Genomic DNA, 25,608 nt, shown 5'->3' with positions numbered 1-25,608 from the left:
ACTTCTGAAAAATAAGTTAATGCCTCAGTGGGCTTTGCCTGGTAGGATGGGGGTGGATTCGTTGTATGTGTAGGTGTTTGGGTGATTTGTTTACCTTTCCTTGTACTTTGAACTACTATAGTGTTTGTGTGTTGTGTGTGTTGTTGTAACGTTTTATATCCCGTGATAAGAACGTTACATCTGTGAAAAAAACTGCTTTGTAACTCATCAGATTCCTCCTGCAGTATAAATAAATATTCCGATTATGATTCTGGGGGAGCGGTCGTGCAGTGAATACCAACGCGCTGTACTCCATACTACAACCCCAGATCCGAGTTCGATTCCCGTTCACGGCTACCACCACCATCGGTGATTATCACCTGAACCGGTCCTGGGCCTCCCCCAGGTCGACTCAGCCTCAAATGAGTACCTGGTGCGGTGTGTAAAGTGCTGTTAGTGAGTAGCAGCGCCTATGAAAGCCGGTGCTGTGGCACACGAGGGATGGGTGGCCAAAACCGCGCCCCGGCCACTGCACCAGGTACTAATTGTTTTGGCTGAGCGGACCTAGGGGAGGCCCAGGTCCGATTCAGATAATCGCTATCACTGGTGGTAGTGGCCATGAGTGGGAATCGAACTCGGGTCACTGGGTTCGTAGTGGAGCGCACAAACCGCTTACACTACCGCTTAAGCATACATACACACATACGCAGCAAAATAATCCGAAATAAGTATAACCCGTAAAAACTAAGTTTTTCACTATAAATCATTTATATGCGTGGCGGCTAGAGTCCTCTCGTCCTCTGGCTTGAGATGGCTGCCACCTATGGATTTGATGATTGCATTGCACCATTAAGCAATTGGTAATTAAATATAATATTTTTGTCCTAAAAAGTGTAAAATTTTGGAAAAAAATTTCACGAACATTAATTGTCACGCACAACGAGTCTGTGTGGAAAATGTCAGCTCGATTGGATCACGGGAAGTGGGTTAAAAAACGACCGAAAGATTTGCACGGTCCAAAGCAAGCAAGCGAACTTAATATAAAGGATTTAAAAATCCGTATGCCAGAGCCCAGGGGGACAGGTGTATATGACATACCGTGGTGAAACCCCATCTGGTTAATATTTAACTCAGGATTACAGCTGTAAATGGACCCGGCACAAATAACACTCGAACTCTGCCCTACCCCAAACACTAACCCAAGCCCTAACCCGCACCTCCGATTAGCACGGTTGGCTACGTACACCAACAAACGCGATACAAAGAACGTACATACGTGCATGCCCCTATTCTACTCCTTTTCTATCCCTAACCTACCTCTATCATATCCATACTCGACTCCTACCCTACCCCTAGCCTTACCCCTTCCATACCTTTACCCCTATGCTACCCCTACCCCAACTTTACCCCTACCCTATCCATAATCTAACCCTTACCCTACCCCTACCACTAAATCAAGCACAACGCTTGTTTGGCGCAGTGGTAACATTTGTGGCCTTTGAACACCGGCTGCCCGGGCTCGAATCCCACTCTTTTGACACTACGTGATTGTGATATGTTAACTACCTTGCTTGGTATACAGAAAGTGGTGGTTCGATCCCGACCCTGACACCTGCTGTATAGTTGTAGTTTAAGTGGTCTCTCTCTCCCCATGGTCCGTGTAGATTTGTGTCCAGGTCCTCCGGCTGCTATATATGCCCACATGATATGCCAATTCTTTGAGCAGCTATCAGGTCGCTTCTGAAAAATAGTTACATAGCTCAGTGAGGCCGTACCTGGTGAAATAAAAAAAGTTTAAATCAGAATCGTTATGTATCTTGGAGGAAGAAATCCGATGAGCTATGAAACTCTTGATTTCCACAGACGTCCTATCGGGACAGGGGGGTAGTTACACCAACAACGCGATAAAAAGAACGACATAAGAAGAGCAAGATGAGCGATAGGTATCGAGAAGCGAGAAAATAACTAAATCAAGACAAATACAGGGGACTCTCGATTATCCACGTGTGGTTTATCCGATTTCCGGACTAACCACGCACCTGAGATTTCGACATAAATTAATAACTCATGGATCTTCCCTTCAGCCCAAATTAATAAGCTAAAAAACATTGTTACACGTTGTTATTCTGGGAAATGTGTATTAGAAGTCACATGGTGCTTAAGCGAACAAATGTGTTGCTACAGCTAATCCGAAACCCACGAGATCGCCTCCACAGTACAGTAGTTGCATATCTTTACAACAGTGGGGCGGAGTTTGATGGATGTTGATTGGCGTGGCTCTGCTTCTATCATCCACTCAGTGGGCCGAGTCTTCTGCAGGGCGGGGGTCAGAAAGTGTTATTATCACTGATCGGTCAATTGTCAGTTTTCGTTTTAAAGAGATCCGCGATATTTGAATTATCCGCGGCCATCCTCCCGCCATTTTAGTGGATAATTGAGGGTCGACTGTACATTTTATTTAAGACCGAAACGGAAAGCCTTATTCACCATTCTGGATAATCACCCTGATGAAGCTGCAGGTTGTTATGTTGTTCTTCTTCTTATCTAATCTAGGATTTTATATTGCGCTTTTGTCAGAGCACTTTACAAGAATAAAAAATTGTATATTTTCGATTTAAAGCTTTCGTGACTGCAGGGATTCATCTTCTTGGTTCTTTCGGTAAAGTCACGTAGAAGGGAAGTAATAAAATAATAAAAATAAAACATAATAAAATAATTCTCACGACGTTTCGGCCACAACGCAAGCAGCCGTCCTCCCCGACAGACCTGGTCTTCACCTGAGAATTATTTTATTATGTTTTATTTTTATTATTTTATTACTTGCCTTCTACGTGACTTTACCGAAAGAACCAAGAAGATGAATTGTATATTTGTTATTGGCTGGATGGGGGAAACGGATGCGATTTTATTGTTAGGGAGGGGAAGGTTGACAAGGAAGGGTGATGATAGGGAGAGGGAGAGAGAGGGATGAGGTTAGGAGGTGAGAAGGGGGAGTATGGTAAGGAAGGGTTGTGATAGGGAAAGGGAGGGCTAGCGCGGTTAGAAAGGCAAAGAATGGTTAAGGTTTTAAGGACGAGAATATGCTATTGAGATGAGATATAAGGGAGGAACTAAAACTGATGAGTGAAGTTGCCTGTTTGACGTGGAGTGGGAGTTTATTCCATGGAGGGGAGCCAGGAGGGCAAAGAAGCGGAAACGTGACTGAGCATCGGGAGGGGGGTGGGGAGCGTAGTGTTCTTGTAATCACCAGTAAAACGTCACAATTATTGGAATGTGTAAAATGTTGGTGTGAGTTTAACTCTCCAACACACAACAACCAGTTTCGTGCCGAACTAGTAAACTAGTTAGCACCACGTTTTGTTTACGTGACAAACCTTTATCGATTGGCTGTGTCGGGTGGTGGTTGTGGCGGCGTTTAACGACACATTTACACAGGGTGCTTAAAAAAAATGTGAACACTTCCGAGAATTTGCAACAATACCACGAGAAATGTGCCTCGAGGCTCTGGCGACCACCTTGAGAATATTCCAGGCATGTGTTGACAATGATGGCGAACAAGTGGAGACTTTGACTTTTTGAAGCTATTAACATACATTTGTTATCATGTTACAGTATATTATCTGTTCTTTTTCAATTAAAAACGATAGTCCCATGTAACTGTTAAGATGTTCTTAACTGTTAAGATGTTCTTAACAGTTATAAGAAAATATGCGTTTACGAAATCTAATTGAAAAAAAGCAATTCGTATGGATATTGATCTCTAAAGCCCTACTACGCATTTAAACAAATAAATAAACTATTGATAAAAGATTGAAGTACAAATTGCACGAGTAAATGCCTTCCTGCAAATTCGCCGTACCCCAAGTGCAAGCTTGCGGCACGGCAGCAAAAGAACAACAGCAGCACCAGACCACACCAAGACAAACAACACACAAGTCCCTCGATGGAATGCATTGCACTTTGAACTTTAACGATCGACGACACAGGGGTTGAGGTTCAAGATACCAAATAGCTGCTGTATCGCGCACTTATTCTCTGTTTCGGGGATTAAAATTGTTTAAGGAATATTTACGATGTTTAGGGAGGTAACTAGGTTGTTCCAAAACGTTGGTACTGGCATTGACTTTTTAACGTGATCTAACCCCTCCCCCTCCAAAAAAAATGCTTTATTACGAATAATAATATTGGTCGCTAAACCTTACTTATAACTGACTTTGTCACCCATTCCAATTTGTGTTCTAGGGATAGTCAAAGGGCAATTAGATGGACGTCTTCGGTTTGACAATGGGGTTAATGAATTAGCTAAGTATATAGTGCAGATTTGCCGAGAAGTATTTTATGGATTAACAGGGCCCAATGTAAAATTCTTGTTCCATCAAGTGATATGAGATTGGATTTTAAGTAAAGGTCACATTAGTGGGTCCTGTATGGCACATCCAGTGAACATCGAAGATCATAATGATCAAAGTGGGTTTAGTCTGTTTAATAATTCATTCGTAGCTGATTGGTGTCACAGTAGTCAATCAGTGGGAGAATGACAGCTTCCACAATTTGCAGGTGCAATCGAATGGGAAAACTGTACAGTATTTGTTTCTGTATAGAAACCCTATTTTTTTTAGACAACATTGGGAAGCCCTGTAAGATTTGATTCAGTAAACCCAAGCATTTGAAGCACTCTGTTTGTTCAATGATGTGGTGTATGATATCTGTAATAGGGGAGATGCAATGATACCGGATTTTGGTTTGAAGGAGCACGATCTTGGAGTTTATTTTTGGGATTCAATTGCCCCCGTTAATTCAGGAGCAATGGTCGTGATGACAATTGACATGGCATTAAGTAGAAATCGTGTGGGAGATTTTGTTTGACTTCGTATAAAGATTTGCCCGAGACGAGCATAACAATGCCAAAACTCTGTACCTTTTGAGAATGGCCTGATAGGTAACTCTCAAACCAGTTTATTGTACCGTATGAACGTTTCATTTGACCGCGGGTAGAATATCATGGTTAACAATATCAAAGGCTTTTGACAGGTCTAGGAATATTGCATAACAGTAGCGGACTTTATCTGGTTCTGATGATGATGTTGATGATGATATAGATTATGTTGATGATGATGTTTATGATGTTAATGATGATAGTGATAATGGATGATGTTGATGATGATATTCATGATGATAGTAATGATAATGATGTTGTTCATCACCACCAGAGCTCTGACAATGGTGAAGATGAAGATGATGGTGGTGGTGGTGGTTATGATCAACACATTGGTAATGATGTGACAGGATAAATGCATATGTGGGTGGGTGGATGGGTGAGTGAGTGGGTGAGTGAGTGAGTGTGTGCGTGGGTGACACGGACTGGAGAAAAGATAGTCTAACGCTATACAGGAGGATGTGGAGCTGAGCGGACTTCCCAATGACTGGTACCAGCGGTGTCAAGATCACTCTCTATGGAGGAAGCTTGTGAAGGACGCTATTGGGCAGTTGTAGGCAGGCGCCCTCCAGCAACAACGGAGGGCAGAGGAGTGACGCTCACAACAACGAGCGGAGCACCAGGAAGCTAAAACGCAGAGAGTTGGCACAGGTGGTGCATCTGCCAATCATCTCAACTAATTCAATACCGTGACCTGCCAGCGAGTCTATTAAACTTCACGTTGTCTCAAATTGCACATATCTGGGCACAAACACTCTCGTGACGGAACCTCCACTTAGTGGGAAATTTATGTTTTTGTTGTTGGTTGAGTAAGTGGGTGTGTGGGTGAGTGAGTGGGTGGTTGGGTCAGTCGGTGGGTAGGTGAGTGGGTGGGTGGGTAAGTGAGTGAGTGGGTTAGTGGGTGGGTAAGCGAGTGGGTGAGTGAGTGAATGGGTATGTGAGTGGGTGGGTCAGTGGATGGTTGGGTATGTGGATGAGTGGGTGTGTGAGTGGGTGGGTGAGTGGGTGAGTATGTGAGTAGGTGAGTGAGTGGGTGAGTGAGTAGGTGAGTAAGTGGGTGAAATAATTGGTGAGTCAGTGAGTGCGTGCGTGCGTGGGTGGGTGTATGGGTAGGTGTATGAGTGAGTGGGTGGTGGAGTGGGTGAGATAATGGGTATGTGTGCGACTGCATAGGTGGGAAAGTTGCGTGATTGAGTGGGTGGGTGAGTCAGTGATTGAGTGGGTGATTGAGTGGGTGAGTGGGTGATTAAATTGGTGAGTTTGTGAGTGGGTTATTTGGTGGGTGAGACAGTGACTGAGTGGGTGAGTGAGTGAATGGGTGAGTGGATAAGTGGGTTAGTGATTGAGTGGGTGGGTGAGTCAGTGATTGAGTGGGTGATTGAGTGGGTGATTGAGTGGGTGGGTGAGTCAGTGATTGAGTGGGTGATTGAGTGGGTGAATGGGTGATTAAATTGGTGAGTTTGTGAGTGGGTGATTTGGTGGGTGAGACAGTGACTGAGTGGGTGAGTGATTGAGTGGGTGGGTGTGTGAGTGAGTGGGTGATTGAGTGGGTGAGCATGTGAGTGGGTGGGTGAGTTAGTGATTGAGTGGGTGAGTGTGTGAGTGAGTGATTGAGTGGGTGAGCATGTGAGTGGGTGGGTGAGCATGTGAGTGGGTGGGTGAGTTAGTGATTGAGTGGGTGGGTGAGTGGGTGATTGGGTGAGTTAGTGATTGAGTGGGTGAGTGAGTGGGTGAGTGAGTGGGTGAGTGAGTGGGTGATTGGGTGAGTGAGTGGGTGGGTGGGTGAGTGAGTGGGTGTATCACTTTCTCTCCCCACAGGCCAAAATCTGCCCTGGAGGCGCAACCACCTTCTCTCCGTCCTGGTACACGGCCAACTCCACCAATTGGACCTCTGCCCCCACAGATTCGCATACCCCAACCGCTTACGTGGCCCCTGCCAACAGCAGCAACAGCTGTATATCGGTCAGTGCTCTGGGTGTAGTGTTGAGTGTATGGATCTCAGTGTTGAGTCGATGGGCAGTGTTGAATATATGAGCAGTGTTGAGTCCATGGGTCTCAGTGTTGAGTCTACGGTACACACAGTGTTGAGTCTACGGGCCGGATTGAATCTACGGGTGGCAGTGTTGAGTATATAGGCAGTGGAGAATCCATGGGCAGTGTTGAGTATATGGGTCTCAGTGTTGAGTCTATGGTGCAGTGTTGAGTTTGTAGGTCTCAGTGCTAAGTCTGTGTGGCCTCCAGCTGCTGCCGCTGGGCCTGGGTCTGGGCCTTGGATTGGGGCTGCCACTGCTGGCTGTGAGCTCCGTGCTCTGCTATCTTCTCCTGCGTGGCCGGTGTGCACGCACAACCTCCAAGCCCCCTCCTGTGAGAGTCACGCACTCATCCGCCCACTCACCCGCCCACTCACCCGGCCGTCTGGAACGCTCTTCCTTCCGATATTAGAAAGCCACTGGAGCTATTCACTTTCACATCTCGAGTGAAAACTAATTTCTTTAGAACTGCGTATATCTACGTACGGTGCCAAAGACGTTCAACACACATACATGCATTACCAATCACGCAGTCAGCCACAAACTCAACTATCCACCACCACCTCCACCACCCCAGCCTGGCAATGGGAGGCCAGGCTGCCAGGCTGTATCCTACTTGCTGTAGCTTAACATTTCCACCCCCCCACTTCCTACAGGAGGAGGAAGGACAAGAGGCGACCCACGAAAAAGTCAGATACGTCGCAAGGACACAGAGCAGCGGTCCCCAGGTGGTCTATGAAGCTCTGCATGTTCTTGGACAAATATACCTGCGGACCCGACTGATCTGTCATAGGGGCCGTCCATAAATGACGTCATGCACCTAGGGGGGGGGGGTCAGACATTTGTGACGATGTGTGACGAGGGGAGAGGAGTTGAGAAATGTGACGTCACATGGAAATGCGCAACTCTAAATAAATATAGACACGTTCTACTTAATTAAATAGACTTGTTAATAAATGTTTTCTCCTACAACATCAGAGTGCAGCGCCACATTAAATACGCACTACAATGACAATAGTTTAAAGCGATTTGAAGCATGTTTTTTTTTTGGGGGGGGGGGGGGCAGAGCTTTGTGACGTCATATTTGAGGGGGGGTCTGACTTTTTGTGATGCCGTGTGACGAGGGGGTCAAAAATCGTCCAAAATCGCGTGACGTCATTTATAGAGGGCCCCATGCGATTTATCCACTACGCTCTGCAGAGCAGGACCTCCTCTCCACCAGCCTCGGCTCTTGCGCTCGACGCTGGGGGGGGGGGGGTGTCACGCCTTCTCAAGTGTTGCCCAAAGGATCTGGAATGCCTCGCCGGTTGTGATCCGGCACACGAACGAGTTATCAGTGTGTTAAATTTCGATTTAAAGCTTTCGTGACTGCAGGGATTCATCTTCTTGGTTCTTTCGGTAAAGTCACGTAGAAGGGAAATAATAAAATAATAATAATAAATGTAACATAATAAAATAATTCTCACGACGTTTCGGTCACAACGCAAGCAGCCGTCCTGAGGTGAAGAACAGGTCTGCCGGGAAGACATTCAGACGCTGTCTTCCCGACAGACCTGTGGAAGACAGCGTCTGAATGTCTTTCTGGCAGACCTGTTCTTCACCTCAAGACGGCTGCTTGCGTTGTGGCTGAAACGTCGTGAGAATTATTTTATTATGTTTATTTTTTTTTCCCTTATCAGTGTGTGTTTAGGAGGGAGTGCGACACTCACTATTTTCTCATTGGCTTTTACTTGAACGTAATTTTATTGTCTTTGCATTTCATTTCAGTGTACAATGTTTTGATACCCCCCTTGAGTGGAGGTGATGTTACATTCAAAATAAATACAGTGTTAAGGTGAGAGAACACCACACACTAGGCCACGTACAAAGCTCCCCCACAGGCTTCTCCTCCTGACATGAAACTAAAATAAACTAATTAATTTTTATTTTACCAGGTAAGGCCCACTGAGCTGTGTAGCTCTTCTTCAGAAGCCACCTGGCCATCACGAACGACAGCAGCTCAAACAAGTGGCTGCAATTGTCACGAAGAAATGTACAGCAGCGGCCAAATACTCTTGAACGTATGGTGACATCGATTCTAAACATTTCTTTCTCACCCCCTCCACCTCCACCCCCCCTCTTCAGGTTTCGCCAACGAGTGACTACATGGACCCATCAGACGAGGACTATGCGAACCCAGATCAGCCGCAGGTGAATGAGGATGACGATAACTACGACGACATCCTCCCGTACAGACCGGGCAGTGCCACCGTCCTCCCAAATCGTGGAGTTCAGGGCTTGAAGCCTGAAACCTCCTCATCCTCCCCCCAGGACTTCCAACCAGTAGCAGCCCCCCGAGTCAAGCGACACGACCACAGCACAGGGTTACAGCAGCAGCCGCAGCTGCCGCCACGTCCACCCAAACCTGAGGCTGATCAACCTCTGGGATCCGCGGCCTCAAAGTCCCAGCCTCCTCCGCCGGCGAGAGCTCCAGGCCACGGGCTTCGACAGGTCCCAGATTCGGCTTCCAAACCTCTGCGATCGGAAGCGCTGCCACTCCGACTTCCACCGCAACAAGGGGGTCTTCCAGGATTGAGGGCTCCATCTCCTGCAGCTCAAGGTTACAGATCCCCAGCTTCTCATCTTCCACCGTTGCGAGGTCCAGGCACAGAAGTTGCAGGCTTCGGAGGTCCATCTCGCGAGGGCCAAGGCCCTGGATCTACGGGTTGCAATATCCAGAATCAAGGCCCCTCGGCCGATGGGCCCAGGCGTCCGAAGAGCGCACTATTTCCTCCACAACCCCACGGGGGTCGCAACGACAAGGGGGTTCAAGAGATGGACTCCGTTTATGAAATTTCCCCACCCTGAGAATGGCACTTACCCCCCCCCCTCGCAGCCTGTGTGGGCTACCTGGGGGGGGGGGTTACCTTTTATACGCGTGCATACGTCCGTTGGAACACAGCAAGTTGCTAGCGGGCCTTCAACAATTCACGTGGCCTTAAAGGGCACATAGCATGACACAAGTGCCGTGGTGACATCACCGCCACCTAGTGGCGAATGGCAGTTGTTGTTGCTGTTGTGTACGTACGAGCGATAGTGTAGCGGATTAGCGCTACAGTGCTACGAACCCAGCGAACCAAGTTCGATTCCTGCTCACGGCCACCAACACCAGTGATAGCGATTATCTGAACTGATCATGGGCCTCCACCTAAGTCAACTCAGTCTCAAATGAGTACTGGGTGTGGTGTGTAAACATTCACCACTGAGGAGACAAAGGCGGCCGGGCATAGTGTTGGCGACCAACCCCTCGTGTGCCGTGTCGGCCTTCATAGTTGCTCGCTAACAGAACTTGCGCCAAGTCTATTAGGGGGGTCTTTGTCTTTATATTTGTGTACGTGTGATGAGAGCAAGGAATTGTATTGGTTGAGTTCCTGATGCTATACACCCTGATCCCCTAAGTCCAACCCTGACCCCCTAAAACTCTCAAGAGACCCAGACTCACATAGAGACCCACAGAGTCGCAGATATACCCAGAGACCCAGACTCAGAGACCGATATAATCAGAGACCTACATACTCGCAGACCCATAGACTCACTTAGAAACCCATATAATCAGACCTACACTCTCAGACTCAGAGACGCATATGCTCTCAGACATATATACTCCAAGAGAGACCTACAGAATCAAGACACCTATAGACTCGTATAGAGACCCAGAGACTCACAGAGACCCATAGACGCTCATAGAGACCCACAGACTCACATAGAGACTCTTTGAGTACTCGGTGGCTGAGTGACGACATTGGAGGTGGACACAGTGGAGCAGCGTTCAGGGTGGAGTTTTTTTTTATTGGATCGCGATTTTTGCTGATTGTACAAAAATAAACACTGCTGGCAGAACAAGGCGTCACTCATACACTCCGCGCGGTAGTAATTGTGGTGGTGGTGACGATGACGATGCTTATGGTAATGGTTTTGGTGATGGCGGTACAGCGGTAAATGCACCGCACTACGAACCCGGCAGTGACCCGGGTTCGAAGCCCACTCACGGCCACCAACACCAGTGATCGCGATTATCTGAAACGGCTCTGGGCCTCCCCTAAGCCGACTCGGCCTCAAAATGAGTGCCTGGTCCAGTGTGAAAACATCGGCACTAGGGAGACATAGGCGGCCGGGCGTGGTGCTGGCCACTCACCCCCTCGTGTGCACAGTGCCAGCCTTCATAGGCGCTCGCATACAGTGTTTTCCAGGCTACACGGGGTTCTTTCGTCGCGTTGGTAGTATTTGTGATGGAAAGGATGGTGGCTCCATCGAGAATCTGCCAAAAAAAACTGCCAACACCCCTCCACCTCTCCACCCACCCATTCCCTCACCCCTCCATCTCCTCCTTACCCACCCCTCCACCTCCCCACACACCAACCACCACCTCGTCCACCTTGTCAATTCAAGGTCAAACGATCTAAGAATCATCATCATCACCGCCACCGCTGGCTCCGTTATCTTCGGGACGATGTTCTGGATCCCTCTCCTGCCCTTCATCATCACTGCCACCTTCACCACCACTACCCTCCTCGTCGTCGTCGTCCCCGTCCACCTCTTCGTCCAAGGAGAAGATGTAGTTGCTCAGGTCCACCTCATCAATGTCAGCCTGCGGTGATGCTGGAGAGGTTGAGGATGGCGATGACGACGATGGCGATGACGGCGATGATGAAGATGGAGAGGAAGATGTTGATGAAGATGGTGATGATGATCGTGATGATGACGACGACGACGACGTGTCTGAATTCTCAACGTCTTCGTCGTAAACCTGAGCACCGTGGAAAATGAAGCGACTCGGAGGGATGAAGAGGAACTCGTCTTCTGTGTGGGGAAAATGGGGGTGACAAGGTGGAGGGAAGAGGTGGGGTGAAGAGATGGTGTGAGGTTTGGAAGAGGGGAGGGGAAGAGGTGATGTTAAAGAGATGGCACTGCTAAAGCAATCATCATCACCACCACCATCATATCACATCAAACAAAGATCCCCTTAATTTGGAGCTTTCGTGACTGCAGGAATTGCTCTTTGGTTCTTTTGGTAAAGTCAAGTATAAAGAGAAAATAATAAATTAAATTTGCATTCTCAGGAAGAACATAATCAACCAGGTAGGGTGTTGACTGTTATGGTATCCGACTCTCTGTTGTATTACATTACATTTCTAAGTATACTAGATTTGTGTTTCTATTTCATTTATACCTGATGAGGATTGCTTGTGTTGCAATCGAAACGTCGTATGCTAGTATATAATTTATTACTTTCCCTTTATACGTGACTTTACCGAAAGAACCAAAGAGTAAAGATCCCCTTAACAGACTGTAGGGGCAAGTGCCGTTAGCGAGTAGCACGTATGAAGGCCGGAACTGTGGCACATGCACGATGGGGGTGGAGTGCCAGTACCACACCCAGCCACCTTTCTCTCCCCAGTGGTGATGTTTACACACCACACCAGGTGCTCATTTGAGGCCGATTCCACCTGGGGGAATCAAACTCGGGTTGCCGGGTTCGTAGTGCAGCGTAGCGCCAACAGATACACTACAGCTCCCCCCATCATCACATCATACACATCACCATCATCATCACCACCACAATTATCAGCAACATAACCACAATCGTAATCAGCATCCAACCCAGGATGGATCAGAGGCAGGACAGGCTATATGTTTCTCCTTCAGAGGGATCCACATTTTGCAAGCATATAAAAGGGAGAGCATAACTGAGGCCAATAAAATCCAGAGCTTCGTGTGGAGCGACAGACCGGGTAGTTTCCACGGAGCATTACGCAGCTAAATAAAAAGATATTGCCGCTCAGCTGATTCTGAGTCTGGTCATAAACACACTGCCCAACTCAGTGACTCTCTCCACAACTGCCCCATCACTCATGGGGAATTTAGCACGTGAAGTGTTTTATGACAAAAATTACCCAGGCAGGAGCTTAGTTTTTGGCGGGCTCATGGTAAGGCTCCACCTCTTAGTGGCACGCTCTAGGTTCAGCAGCAACTCCTCCTCCGAGTGAACAGCAATCACCAGATCAACAGCAAACATAACATGGTTGACCAATAGGGAGCCACCCCGTGACCAGACCCGGGCATCGATCAGCCTCCCATTGTATCTGTACCAGATGGAAATTCCTCCGGTACAGCCATAGAAAACTTCTCGAACCACGTGGTCGAAACAAATATAAAATAATGTAGGAGCCAGAGGACATCCCTGTCTTACCCACTGGCAGAGCCAGTGGGGGGGGGGGGGGGGTGGCAAGGCGATGTTGAATAATCCTTGCCATGCCCGTGTAGTTGTTACAGTCCGTGCAGTTCCCCTTCTTAAATAGGGGTCCAACCAACAGGGCATCTTTGCAATCCTGAGGAACCTGTCCAGCCAGTTGTAATGATGTAATATAGGGCAGTCTGCAAACGCCAGCCTCCCTCAGCAGTTTTCTTGGGCAATCATCTCTGCCCAGTGCTTTTCCTGGTCTCAGACTCTGGACCACTTTCTGTACTTCCACAACAGATGGCACCTCGACAAACACTCACAGGGTTTGTTTACTTCCTCCAATATTTGAGCCATAGCAGTCCTAGCAGGGTCAACCCTTCCTTTCCCCAAGATGTTATCTGGGATGAGGGATTTCCCCTCAGCCAAGACCTCACAGAAATGATCAGAAAACCTGCAAACCTGTTCCTGGGGGTCAGAGATCGGTTGACCATCCTATCCCTTAAGGATGCCGATAGGTGCGTTAAAAAGTGATTTGTGACCGTGAGCTGAGGCAGATTTCATTTCCTCAGCAATCCGCATCTGCTTTTCTGTCACTATATAGGCCTACTGTTGTTATTGAGCTGATCTGGCCCATACTTTCACTCCAGTCACTCCAGCCCAGATGCCTGTGTTATGACCCACTCGGGCATTAAAGTCCACCTTCTATCACGAGGGGCTACTTTAGCGAGAACATCTGACAGGTCATAGAAGGTATCCCTGCCTGCATCCATCCACTGATGTTCATCTTCAGTGGGGGGCATAAACAACCACCACCACCATTCCTCACCTTCCATTAATGGGGAGGAGAGTCCACAGTAGCCTGGGGCTCACAGCTTCCCACACCTCACTGCCACGCTTCCACGTCCCCTTCATTCTTTTGTTCAGAAGACCCACTCCCTGTTGTCTAGCAGTCTCCTGCTCCGAATGGAGGACTGTCCAACGCCATGGTGACTACAGCCAGAACCAGTCCACCGGACCCTCCTGCATTCCACAGAGATCCAGTCGGTACTGGACTAGCTCCTGAATAGCAGCAGCCTTTCCTCTGCAGTTAATCGCTCAGTGGATTTCGCCTGGTAAGATGAAAACAATCTTGATTTGAAGCTTTCGTGACTGCAGGAATCCATACTCTTTGGTTCTTTTGGGAAAGTCACATGGGTAGATAAATAATAGATCACAATTTTTTTTCTCAAAATTATTTTTCTACAGACGTGACTTTACCCAAAGAACCAAAGATGAAAACAGTTTAATTTCAGTTTAAGTGATTTGTTTACCTTTTCTAGGCTTCCATCGTGTTTCTCTATTGTTTGTTGAAACATTCTGACCCGCTCCAATTGGACATCTGGGAAACGGAGCTGTAAAGCTCATCGCATTCCTCCAGCATAAATATAGATTCTCACTCCAAGTGGCCACCCTCAGTAGTTTCCTCTTGTTTGTGGACGAACCCTAAGGGAGTGGGGCGATCCTTCTCCTGGCTCCGCCAAATGTGGTTTGGCCAGGAGACGTCATGGATACCTGTGCCCCCGCGGCCTCTGGCACAGGCTTAGTTTGGATCTTTTCTCTGTGGTTTCAGCAGTGATTGAGTTGAAGGTGGCGGGGGTCACCAGCCCTTCGAATGATGTCGGCCTCCCTCCAATGGCAGTGCTCACAGCCACCACAGCGTTACTGATCAGCAACCAACACCACCATCACAGCGTCACCACCAACACCGCACCTCCAATTAGCACAGTTGGCTATGTACGGTGCAAAAAAAAGTTCAACATATACACACATCCATACACCACAACTACAGAGTTACTGACCAACAACCACGACCACCACAGCCTCACCGAGAGTCAACCATCACCATCATGACCACCACCACCACAGGGTCACTGACAGTCAACCACCATCACCGACAGTGAACCACCACAGCACCACCGACCGGCAACTCAGACACACCAAAATCAGACCGGGGTGGACTGTGTCGATGATGGTACCTTTGAGCCGCTTGCCGATTGGCTCTCTCGTATCGGCCTCCCAGAATGCAGCGGGCTGGGGGCGCCCCCCTCCCAGCACGGCCGCCCCCTTCCCGTGAGCCTCTGACCCTTGCCCCCTCTTCCCACAATGCACCGGGGCGGCAGCACCACCCCCACTCCTCCTTCTCCTCCTCCACCGTCTCCGGCTCATCATGGCCGCCGCTTCCCTCGCCCCGGCCTCGGCCATTGCTTCCTCCGTCGCTTCCATCGCCGCTTCCAACATCGCACTCCTCGCGGCCTTCACCACCCTTGCTTCTCCTGCTTCTCCTTCTCCCCCTGCTTCTCCCCTTGCTTCTCCTGCTTCTCCCCCTGCTCCTGCTTCTCCCCCTGCTTCTTCTCTTGCTTCTCCGCCTGCTTCTCCCCCTGCCTCTCCCCTTGCTTCGCCTGCTTCTCCGCCTGCTTCTCCCCTTACCTCTCCCCCTGCTTCTCCCCTTGCTGCTCCTGCTTCACCCCCTGCTTCTCCCCTTACCTCTCCCCCTGCTTCTCCCCCTGCTTCTCCCCCTGCTTTTCCTGCTTCTCCCCTTGCTGCTCCTGCTTCTCCTTCTTCTTTTCCTGCTTCCCCCCTTGCTTCTCCTTCTCCACTTGCTTCTCCCCCTACTTCTCCTCCTGCTTCCCCCCCTGCTTCTCCTGTCACTGATCCTCCCCTTGTGTCTCCTGCTCGTCCCACTCCTCCCCCCACTCTCCTCCGCACTGCCATCGCTTCTCTCGCTATCCTGGCTTCTCTGTATGCTTCCATCGCTTCCCTACGCACCTCCCCCCTTGCTTCTTCCTCTGCTTCGGTTGCTTCCCTCCGTGTTTCTATGGCATCTCGCCATGCTTCTGTTGCTCCCTCTCTCGCATTCCTCTTCGCTTCTGCCAATTCTCTCGCTTCCCTCGCTTCTCTGTACGCTTCCACTGCTCCTCCCCTTGTGTCCGCTTCTTCGGTCCTCGCTCCTCCCCTCGGTTCCGTCGCTTGTCCAATCGATTCTCTCGCTTCTCCCCTCGATTCCGTCGCTCCTCCTCCCCTCGATTCTCTCGCTCCTCCCCTCGATTCTCTCGCTTCTCCCCTCGATTCTCTCGCTTCTCCCCTCGATTCTCTCGCTTCTCCCCTCGATTCTCTCGCTTCTCCCCTCGCTTCTGTCGCTTCTCCCCTCGATTCCGTCGCTTCTCCCCTTGATTCCGTCGCTTCTCCCCTTGATTCCGTCGCTTCTCCCCTCGATTCCGTCGCTTCTCCCCTCGATTCTCTCGCTCCTCCCCTCGATTCTGTCGCTCCTTTCATTGAGTCTCGAGTTTCACCCCTTGCTTCTCCCATTGATTCTCTCGCTTCTGCTCCCCTCGCTTCTCCATTTGCTTCCATCGCTTCTCCCCCCCTCGCGTCTCCACCCCGCCTCGTTCCTCCCCTCAATTCTTTCGCCGCTTCCGCCGCTTCTCCTGCGGCCTCCCCCCTCGCTTGCCCTCCCCCCACCCGCGCTTCTTTACCCCGCCGCTTCCCCCCACCCACGTGCGTCCGTTGCCAAAGCGTCTGCGCCCCGGGGGGGCAGAGCCGGGCCCAGGCACCCCCCAGACGCAGGCAGAGCTCCCCCACCACGGCGTCGCAGTCCCCCAGCAGCTCCACGTCGAAGGGGGTGGCCCCAAAATGGGGGAGAGGCTCGCGGTTAATGAGCACGCGGGGCACGCAGGGGGCCAGCCAGCCTGGAACGAGGGGTGGGGGGGAGGGGGGGAGAAGGGGAAGAATCTCTGTGTGAGTTTCTGTCTGAGTGAGTCTCTGTGCGAGTCTCTCCGTGACTGAGTGTCTGCGTGACTGAGTGAGTGTCTGCGTGAGTTTCTGTCTGAGTGAGTCTCTGTGCGAGTCTATCCGTGATTGAGTGAGTCTCTGTCTGAGTGAGTGAATCTCTGCGTGAGTCTCTGTGTGAGTCTCTGTGTGAGAATGCGAGTCTCTCCGTGACTGAGTGAGTCTCTCCATGACTGAGCGAGTCTCTGTGTGACTGAGCGAGTCTCTGCGTGAGTCTCTGCGGGAGTCTCTGTGGTGTGAGTCTGTGAGGTGTGAGTCTGCGAGTCTCTGAGTGAGTCTCTGTGTGAGTGAGTCTCTGCGTGAGTCTCTGCTTGAGTCTCTGCGTGACTGAGTGAGTCTCGGCGTGACTGAGTGAGCCTCTGAGTGAGTCTCTGGGTGAGTGTCTGCTTGAGTCTTTGTGTGACTGAAAGAGTCTGTGTGAGTCTCTGTGCAAATGAGTCTTCGTGACTGACTGAGTCTCTGTGTGCATCTGTTTGAGTGTCTGTGCGAGTGAATCTCTGCGTAAGTCGCTGTCCGAGTCTGTGTGTGACTGATTGAATCTCTGCGTGAGTCTCTGCGTGAGTCTTTGCGCGAGTCTCTGCGTGAGTCAATGTGCGAGTCAATATGCGAGTCTCTGTGTGAGCGAGTATCTGTGTTAGTGAGTCTCTGCGCAAGTCTCTATGCGAGTGAGCCTCTGTGTGAGTCTCTGCGTGAATGAGTCTCTGCGTAAATGCGACCCTCTCTGTGCGAGCCTCTGAGTGAGTCTCTTTGTGAGTCTCTGATTTCTTATTGAGTCTGTGAGTCTCTGTGCGAGTCTCTGTGCGAGTATCTGTCCGAGTGTCTGTCCGAGTATCTGTCCGAGTCTCTGTCCGAGTCTCTGTGTTACTGAGTGAATCTCTGAGTGAGTCTCTGAGTTAGTCTCTGAGTGAGTCTCTGAGTGAGTCTCTGAGTGAGTCTGTATCTGTGAGTCTGTGCGAGTGAGTCTCTGTGCAAGCCTCACTGGGTATGAGAGCCACAGGCCTCACTCTCAGTGAGGAGCCCATGGTGAGCAGGAGGTCGGCGCCGCTCTCGCGGTCGCTCCGAACTGCTCGGTGGAATTGGGGGGGAAGATTCTCCCCGAAGAAAATCACCCCGGGCTTGAGCACGGCCCCCCGCTCGGACGGGGGGCACACGGGGCACAAGGGGACCCGCTGAGGAAACACGGAGTAGTGGGGGGCACGTGGGGAGACAGAGACACGGAGCGGGGAGACAGACCTCACGGAGTGGGGAAGCGCGTGGAGAGACAGAGATACGGAGTGGGAGGCACGAGGAGAGGCAGATACACGGAATGGGGGGGGGGGGCACAGACATGGAGTGGGGGGGGCATGGGGAGACGGAGACACAGATGGGGGGGGGGGCAGGGAGACATTTACAATCAATGTCCCTACGCGTTTAAAGTGTTTGGCTGCTGCAATAAATTTCCACATGATGATGACATTAGCCACTTGTTTGAGCTATCATTTCAGTGGGGCCTTACCTGGTAAAATAAAAAAATAGTTTATAGTTAAGAGGACGCTGTCGCAAGAGGTCACACTTTTGGCGCAACGCTCCTTCACTGACCGTGCGTGGATGAATGAGTGATGGGGGATGGGAGTCTGAGGAATGGAGGGGGGGGGTTTGGGGGATGTGGGGGGTGGGGTCTGGGGGATGGGTGGCTTTTGGTGATTGAGGAGTGGAGTCGTAAACACAACAGGGACTGCCAAAATCGTTAATTATCGTGACTAGTTAATCGCAGCGACTCCCCTCTGTACCCCCCCCCAACTACCCCCAGTGTCCCCCCACCAAACCCCCCCCTTGTTCCCCCCCCCCCCCACCTGTCTCTCCACGTCGTCGCGGATGTCGTCGCTTGACACTTTGTGTCCACAAACTAGACACGAGGCCCAGTCAAACGAGCCTGAGGCACACGGGGGAGACACGGGGAGACACACGGACATGGGGAGACATGGAGACACGGGGAGACACGGAGACACGGGGTGAGACGGAGACAGTAAAACACAAAGTTAGCCTTTCTCTCCAATCGGCCCATGTCGCCGTGTTTATTTCTCCCCGTGTCTCTCTCTCCATATCCCTCTCCCCATAACTCTGTCTCCCCGGGTCTCTCCCTCTCTCCCCGGGTCTCTCCCTCTCTCCCCGTGTCTCTCTCCCCGTGTCTCTCTCCCCGTGTCTCTCTCCCCGTGTCTCTCTCCCCGTGTCTCTCTCCCCGTGTCTCTCTCCCCGTGTCTCTCTCCCCGTGTCTCTCTCCCCGTGTCTCTCTCCCAGTGTCTCTCTCCCAGGGTCTCTCTCCCAGTGTCTCTCTCCCCGTGTCTCTCTCCCCGTGTCTCTCTCCCCGTGTCTCTCTCCCCGTGTCTCTCTCCCCGTGTCTCTCTCCCCGTGTCTCTCTCCCCGTGTCTCTCTCCCCGTGTCTCTCTCCCCGTGTCTCTCTCCCCGTGTCTCTCTCCCCATGTCTCTCTCGCCCCGTGTCTCTCTGTGTCTCTCACCATGGCACTGAATCACCCGCGTCACGCCGGCCTGCGTCTCCAGGCCGTCGATGTTCTGGCTGTAGTTCCTTAGCAGTTGCCCCTCTTTCTCCAACTGTGCGACGAAACGGTGACTCAGGGAGGGAGAGAAGCGCCCAGGAAACATCTCCTGTGAGAGAGAGAGACGTGTGAGGAGCGACACACAGGGAGAGAAGAGACAATGAGAAAGACACGGAGAGAGAGGGACACGGGGGTAGTCACACGGGGGGAGAGACACGGGGGGAGAGACACGCGGAGAGAGACATGGGGGGAGATACACGGGGTGAGACGCGTTTGAGGAGCGACATACAGGGAGAGAACGAGACAATGAGAAAGACACGGAGAGAGAGAGACACGGGGGAGTCACACGGGGGGAGAGACATACGGGGAGAGACAAGCGTAGAGAGACATGGGGGGAGATACACGGGGTGAGACACGTGGGGGGAGCGACACATAGGGAGAGAAGGAGAGAAAGAGACAATGAGAAAGACACGGAGAGAGAGAGACACGGGGGGAGTCACACGGGGAGAGAGACACGCGGGGAGAGAGACATGCGGAGAGAGACATGGGGGGAGATACACGGGGTGAGACACGTGGGGGGAGAGACACTTGCGGAGACACAAGGAGAGACAAGGAGACATGGGAAGAGAGAGGGACACATGGGGAGAGAGACATGGGGGGAGAGATATGTGGGGAGAAAGACAGGGAGACTGAGAAAAACAGGGAGAGGCATGGCGAGAATCAACTAAAGTGCTCAAACACTCACTCACACACTCACTCCATCCCTCTCGCACAGAGACTTCCACACACAGCTAGCGCCACCGCTCCCCCGTGAACTCTGACCCTGGCAAACTTGTAGAAAGGTCGCGGATCGGAGGTGAAGTGCTGGAGGTCGAAGAGAGCCTGGGGGTCACGCAGGTCGGGGAACTCGGCGTGAATCCGGGAGAAGAGGCCGGAGCCGGGAGACCGGAAATCCGGAATGCCACACGAGACTGAGACCTGGGGAGGGTGGTGGGACAGGAGGGAGGGAGGGAGGGTTTATTGCTGCCCAGCAGCAAAAGACTTGTACGTATGTCGAAGTAGCCAACTATGCTAATCAGAGGTAGTGTATAGTAGTGTCGTGTATAATAGTGTAGTATATAGTGTTGTGTATAGTAGTGTACTGTATAGTGTGTCTTTGTGTCTTTCTTTTGTCAATTCTTTTGTCAAGGCGCTCTTCCCCCTCCAACCCAGCTTAAATATACGCTCCAAGCCTGGTGGTGTTTCATTCAGACGCTGTCTTTCCGACAGACCTGTTCTTCACCTGAGGACGGCTGCTTGCGTTGTGGCCGAAACGTCGTGAGAATTATTTTATTATGTTTTATTTTCATTATTTTATTATTTCCCTTCGACGTGACTTTACCGAAAGAACCAAGATGAATCCCTGCAGTCACGAAAGCTTTAAATCGAAATTTACTGTATAGTAGTGCAGTACATAGTAGTGTAGTGTATAGTAGTGTATAGTGTTTTGTATAGTTGCGTGTATGTAGAACTTCTTTCACACCGCACGTAGCCAACCGTGCTAATCCGAGGTGCAGAGGGAAGGACAACAAACTAAACAACAAACTAAACAACAACAAGCAGCAGTTCTAAAGAAATTCGGTTGTCAATCGAGATGATGATGATTTAAAAGTGGCAGCAGTGGCTTCCTATTATCGGAAGGGAAGAGCGTTCCAGACGTCCGCAGAAGCGAATTTGAAAGCGCCGCGCGATGATTACGATGCGGTGACCACCGTCTTTGCTCGATGGCCGGCCAGAAAGCCATCAATCTCACCGCCACTGCCACCTCAGCCATCACACACAACACACCCCTACACGGTCTCGAACAATGGCACCTCCCATATTCTGTTCATTCTCTTCTTCCAGTCTACAATTATTCTACAATTTCCCGATACGATTCCTTTCATAAGGTCTCCCACCTGTTACCCGTAGCTCAAAGATTAATTGTAGATTTGCCTCAACTACATGCACTCTACAAACTAAACTGGACATGCGGAGGCAAAAACCATAGGATCCCAGGGAAAAATCATCAATCTCCCCATCTCCCTCTCTTTCCCCAATTTCTCCCCCATCTCTCTCCACATCTCCCCCATCTTTCTCTCCCCCCCCATCTCTCCATCCATCTTTCTCCCCACCTACTCCCTCCCGATCTCCATCACTGACCCCAGCTCAAGTGAGCACCACAACTCTCTCATCTCTCTCCATCATTTCCTCTCTCCCCATCTCTTCTCATCTCTCCCCATCTCCTCCTTCCCCATCTCTCTCCCCATCTCTTCCCATCTCTCTATCCATCCACACCCCCCAATCTCTCTCCATCCACATCTCCCCCTTTCTCTCCACCACTCTGTCTCCATCCCTCACCCCGGCTCCCGTGAGCACCACGACCCTCTTGGCGTTCCTCAGCAGCTCGACGACAGCGTCGATGCCCCCCCCGTCCGCTATCCTCCTCCTCGTCCTCCTCCTCGTCCTCCTCATCAGTGCCACCTCCTTCCGCCGGCGCCTGCGAGAGGCCGCCTCCGACTCAGACAGAAGCCGTAGCAGCAGCAGCCTCTGCCACAGCGATGATGAGGAGGCGGAGGAGGCGGTGGTGGGGGAAGCAGCTGCGGCAGCGGCCGCACACAGAGGTAGTGGCCCAGCTCCACCTCCAACTTTTCCAGGCGCTCCTCCACCACCTCCTCCTCCAACTTCTCCATTTCCACCACCTCCACCATCTTCTCCTTCAGGTCCGCCTCCACCAGGTCCAACTTTTACAGCTCCACCTCCTCCACCATCGTCTCCTCCTCCAGGTCCACCTCCTCCTCCACCATCTTCTCCAGGTCCACCTCGTCCACCAGCACCATCTCCACCATCCCCATGTCTCTGTCTCTCCTCTTCCTCCTCTTTCTTCACGTGTCTCGCAGAGACACCAGGGACAGATTTCTCCAGACAAACTGGACACGTGGAGAGAAGGAGATGCAGGGGGAGGAGGGAGAGACACGGGGTAAAGCCCACCGAGTTAGTATTAGCTGCTGTGAAAAGAACCTGGCGTCTGGGGACCTCTTGGATGGGGCACTACGGTGGCTCAGAGATGTTAACAACCTTGCCTGGTGTACAGAAGTTCGTAGGTTCGGGTCCGACCCTGACGATGCCTGCTGTATATTTGGAGTTTGCGTCTCTCTCTCATCATCACGGCGGCTAGGAGATGTTAACAACCTCGCCTGGTGTACAGGTCGTGGGTTCGATCGCGACCCTGACAATGCCTGCTGTATATTTGGAGTTTGCATCTCTCCCTCATCATCATCACGGTGGCTAGGAGATGTTAACTACCTCGCCTGGTATACCGGAGGTCGTGGGTTCAATACTAACCCTGATGATGCCTGCTGCATATTTTTTGTACTAGTAAGGAGTTGGCATGTTCTGTTTGCGTGACAAGCCTTACTAGTTGACCGTGTCAGGTGGTGGCGGGTTTAGCGGCACCTTTATATTTACGCGATCAAACCCACAAACAAAACCTATATTATGCATATTTGAAGTCCGCGTCGTCTCTCTCTCCCCGTGGTGGTCACTGCGTGTTTTTTTTCTCCGTGGTACTCCATTTTTTCTCGTCCACATTTAGAATCAACGTCACCACCCGTTGGGGGCCGTCCATAAATGACGTCACGGGATTTTGGACGATTTTTTACCCCCCCCCCCCAAAAAAAAAATCATGCTTCAAATCGCTTTAAACTATTGTCATTGTAGTGCGTATTTAATGTGGCGCTGCACTCTGATGTTGTAGAAAACATTTATTAAAAAGTATATTTAATTAAGTAGAACGTGTTGTCAATTTCTCAAACCCCCCCCCCCCTCGTCACAAATGTCTGACCCCCCCCCCCCCCAGGTGCGTGACGTCATTTATGGACGGTCCCTTATGCAATTTGTGCTTATACACTTTATCTATTATAAGTACTGTATTTATTTTTAGTGATTTGTTTACCTTTCCTCTGCTTTGCGCCCCTATTCTGTTTGTGTACTATTGATTGTTTTTGTAAATGTCTGACCCCCGTGTGCCCGTAACTGTCCGGAACATCTTTGAAAAAGAAAAAAAATTAACCCGTAAAAAAAAGTTTTTCACTCTAAACCTTTATATGCATGGCGGCTAGAGTCCTCTCGTCCTCTGGCTTGAGATGGCTGCCACCTATGGGTCAGATGATTGCCTGCCACCATTAAGCAATTGGTAATTAAATATAATTTCTTTTTTCCTAAAAAGTGTAAAATTTTGGAAAAAAAATTTCACAAAAATAAATTGTCACGCACAACGAGTCTGTGTGCAAAATGTCAGCTCGATTGGATCACGGGAAGTGGGTTAAAAAACGACCGAAAGATTTGCACGGTCGTAAGCATGCAAGCAAGTGAACTTAATATAAAGGATTTAAAAACGACCGAAAGATTTGCACGGTCGTAAGCAAGCAAGCAAGCGAACTTAATATAAAGGATTTAAAAATGGATATGTATTTCCCCCTTTCGTCCCCTCTGCTTTATCAATGTTGATTCCTGTCACCAAAGTACACTGATTTCAAACTCTCTTCGATCGGCACAGTACCACCTTCGCTTCTCATCGTCAGATTAATAAACTTGACGTCTACAAAATGAACAGCTTTTTCTCAGCTACCCCAGGTGGGACTCGAACCCACAATCCCTGGCTTAGGAGGCCAGTGCCTTATCCATTAGGCCACTGGGGCTACATGTAGCATGATGAAAACCTGGCTTATGTACAGACTTCTTAAATAAACTCACAATAAAAAAAGACATGTTTTTCCCCTTTCGTCCCCTCTGTTTTATTCATGTTGATAATAGTTTTTTTTTCCTAAAAAGTGGAAAATTTTGGGGAAAAAGTTTCACGAAAATTAATTGTCACGCACGAGTCTGTGTGCAAAATGTCAGCTCGATTGGATCATGGGAAGTGGGTTAAAAAACGACCGAAAGATTTGCACGGTCGTAAGCAAGCAAGCGAACTTAATATAAAGGATTTTAAAAACGCCACTTTTTTCAAAATTTCTTCCTGTGATTTTCACACCTGATTTCTTGTGTTGCAGTCGAAACGTCGTGATAAATTGTTTTATTTTTATTATTTCCCTTCTACGTAACTTTACCGAAACAACCAAGAATACAAGCTTCATAGTTAATCGTATTTCTCCAGGATAAATATAAAATATTCTGATTCTGAATGCAACCTGGTATACCACTACGGCCTCCATGTTAGTAAGGGGGGGGGGGGGCACAGCCTCCATGTTGGTAGGGGAGTTGACGTCACCAACCGGAGACCTGGCGCGTGCATGCGTCGCCATTTCAACCCTCACCCAACATGGCCGCCCCTTCCTTTCGCGCAACCCAACTCGCGCGCCGATTGGCCGGTTTGAACGCCCCACGTGACGAGCGGCCAACCAATGAGGAGGAAGCCAAAGAGAGGCGAGGGGTGCGACATGGGGGGGGGAGGGGGCAGGGGAAACGCAGAGGGGAGACCCCCACCAATCGAGGAGACGACGGCAGCCGCCGCAGCCGCCACGCTCGGCAGTCGCTGCTCCTCGCCGCTCGCCTCCCGCGTCGTCGTCTTCTCCTCCTCGTCGTCGTCGTCGTCCGCCGTCGCTTCGAGGCGCCGCCTCTTGGCGGGAGGCGTTCGATCGGCCGTCGCCATCTTGGGCGCCGGTGTTAATAAATTATTTGTCACTTCCGGTTCCGGTCGTGGCTTCGAGTGAGCAAATAATGAATAATTAATGTACAATATTAATTAAGGACGGTGTTTACGTATTAATAGTCACGCTAAACGAAACCAAAAATAAGATCTTACGCGAAAAGTCTCGTAACAGAATGCATCTTAAAAAAAATAAATTCACAGCGTCTAAGCCCCGCCTCTTCCGGCGGTGGCCCGTTTCCGCTTCCGCTCGGCTCTGAAGAAATAAATAATAAATAATTGTAATAATGATTAACATACTAATAAATAACAATGTTCACGTATTAATATTCACGCGAACGGAAATCGCCTTAAACAAAAGTCGCATATCGATATTCCGATCAATAAAGAAAATAAAAACCGTGCGTAAGCCCCTC

At 50.2% G+C, this 25,608-nt stretch overlaps 2 protein-coding genes and 1 non-coding gene across 6 annotated transcripts in view; 1 reads left to right on the top strand and 2 right to left on the bottom strand.

The window, feature by feature from the left end:
- LOC133359397 (basic salivary proline-rich protein 2-like) overlaps window positions 1-10,806 on the top strand; it is a 248,246-nt gene extending 237,440 nt beyond the window's left edge. Inside the window, exons 2-6 of one of the 4 annotated variants that reach the window (XM_061577806.1) lie at window positions 5,190-5,250; window positions 6,734-6,877; window positions 7,157-7,279; window positions 7,602-7,673; window positions 9,070-10,792. In XM_061577806.1, coding sequence (XP_061433790.1) covers window positions 5,200-5,250; window positions 6,734-6,877; window positions 7,157-7,279; window positions 7,602-7,673; window positions 9,070-9,792 — 1,113 coding nt within the window. In that variant the 5' untranslated portion in view covers window positions 5,190-5,199 and the 3' untranslated portion in view covers window positions 9,793-10,792. Of the gene's footprint in view, window positions 1-3,201; window positions 5,251-6,733; window positions 6,878-7,156; window positions 7,280-7,601; window positions 7,674-9,069 lie in introns of those variants that run through there. The other 3 variants (XM_061577805.1, XM_061577804.1, XM_061577807.1) reach the window with 3 other exon arrangements.
- On the bottom strand, window positions 10,772-25,196 carry LOC133359445 (uncharacterized). Its single transcript, XM_061577855.1, has 8 exons — window positions 25,030-25,196; window positions 21,904-22,472; window positions 20,347-20,502; window positions 19,486-19,633; window positions 18,823-18,902; window positions 17,970-18,159; window positions 15,181-16,890; window positions 10,772-11,784 (listed from the first exon to the last, which is right to left on the bottom strand). Exons 1-8 carry the CDS (start codon window positions 25,193-25,195, stop codon window positions 11,384-11,386), a joined length of 3,420 nt encoding a protein of 1,139 aa, XP_061433839.1. The 5' UTR covers window position 25,196; the 3' UTR covers window positions 10,772-11,383.
- Window positions 24,170-24,242, bottom strand: TRNAR-CCU (transfer RNA arginine (anticodon CCU)). The gene has a single exon. It is a non-coding gene; the product is annotated as a tRNA-Arg (tRNA).
- Window positions 25,197-25,608: the final 412 nt, after the last annotated feature.

This window comes from Lethenteron reissneri, chromosome 65 (genome assembly GCF_015708825.2).
Source record: "Lethenteron reissneri isolate LAM-NWPU_2019-01 chromosome 65, ASM1570882v1, whole genome shotgun sequence".
NCBI classification, from domain to species: Eukaryota; Metazoa; Chordata; class Hyperoartia; order Petromyzontiformes; family Petromyzontidae; genus Lethenteron; species Lethenteron reissneri.
This window is presented reverse-complemented; position numbering and strand designations above follow the sequence as displayed.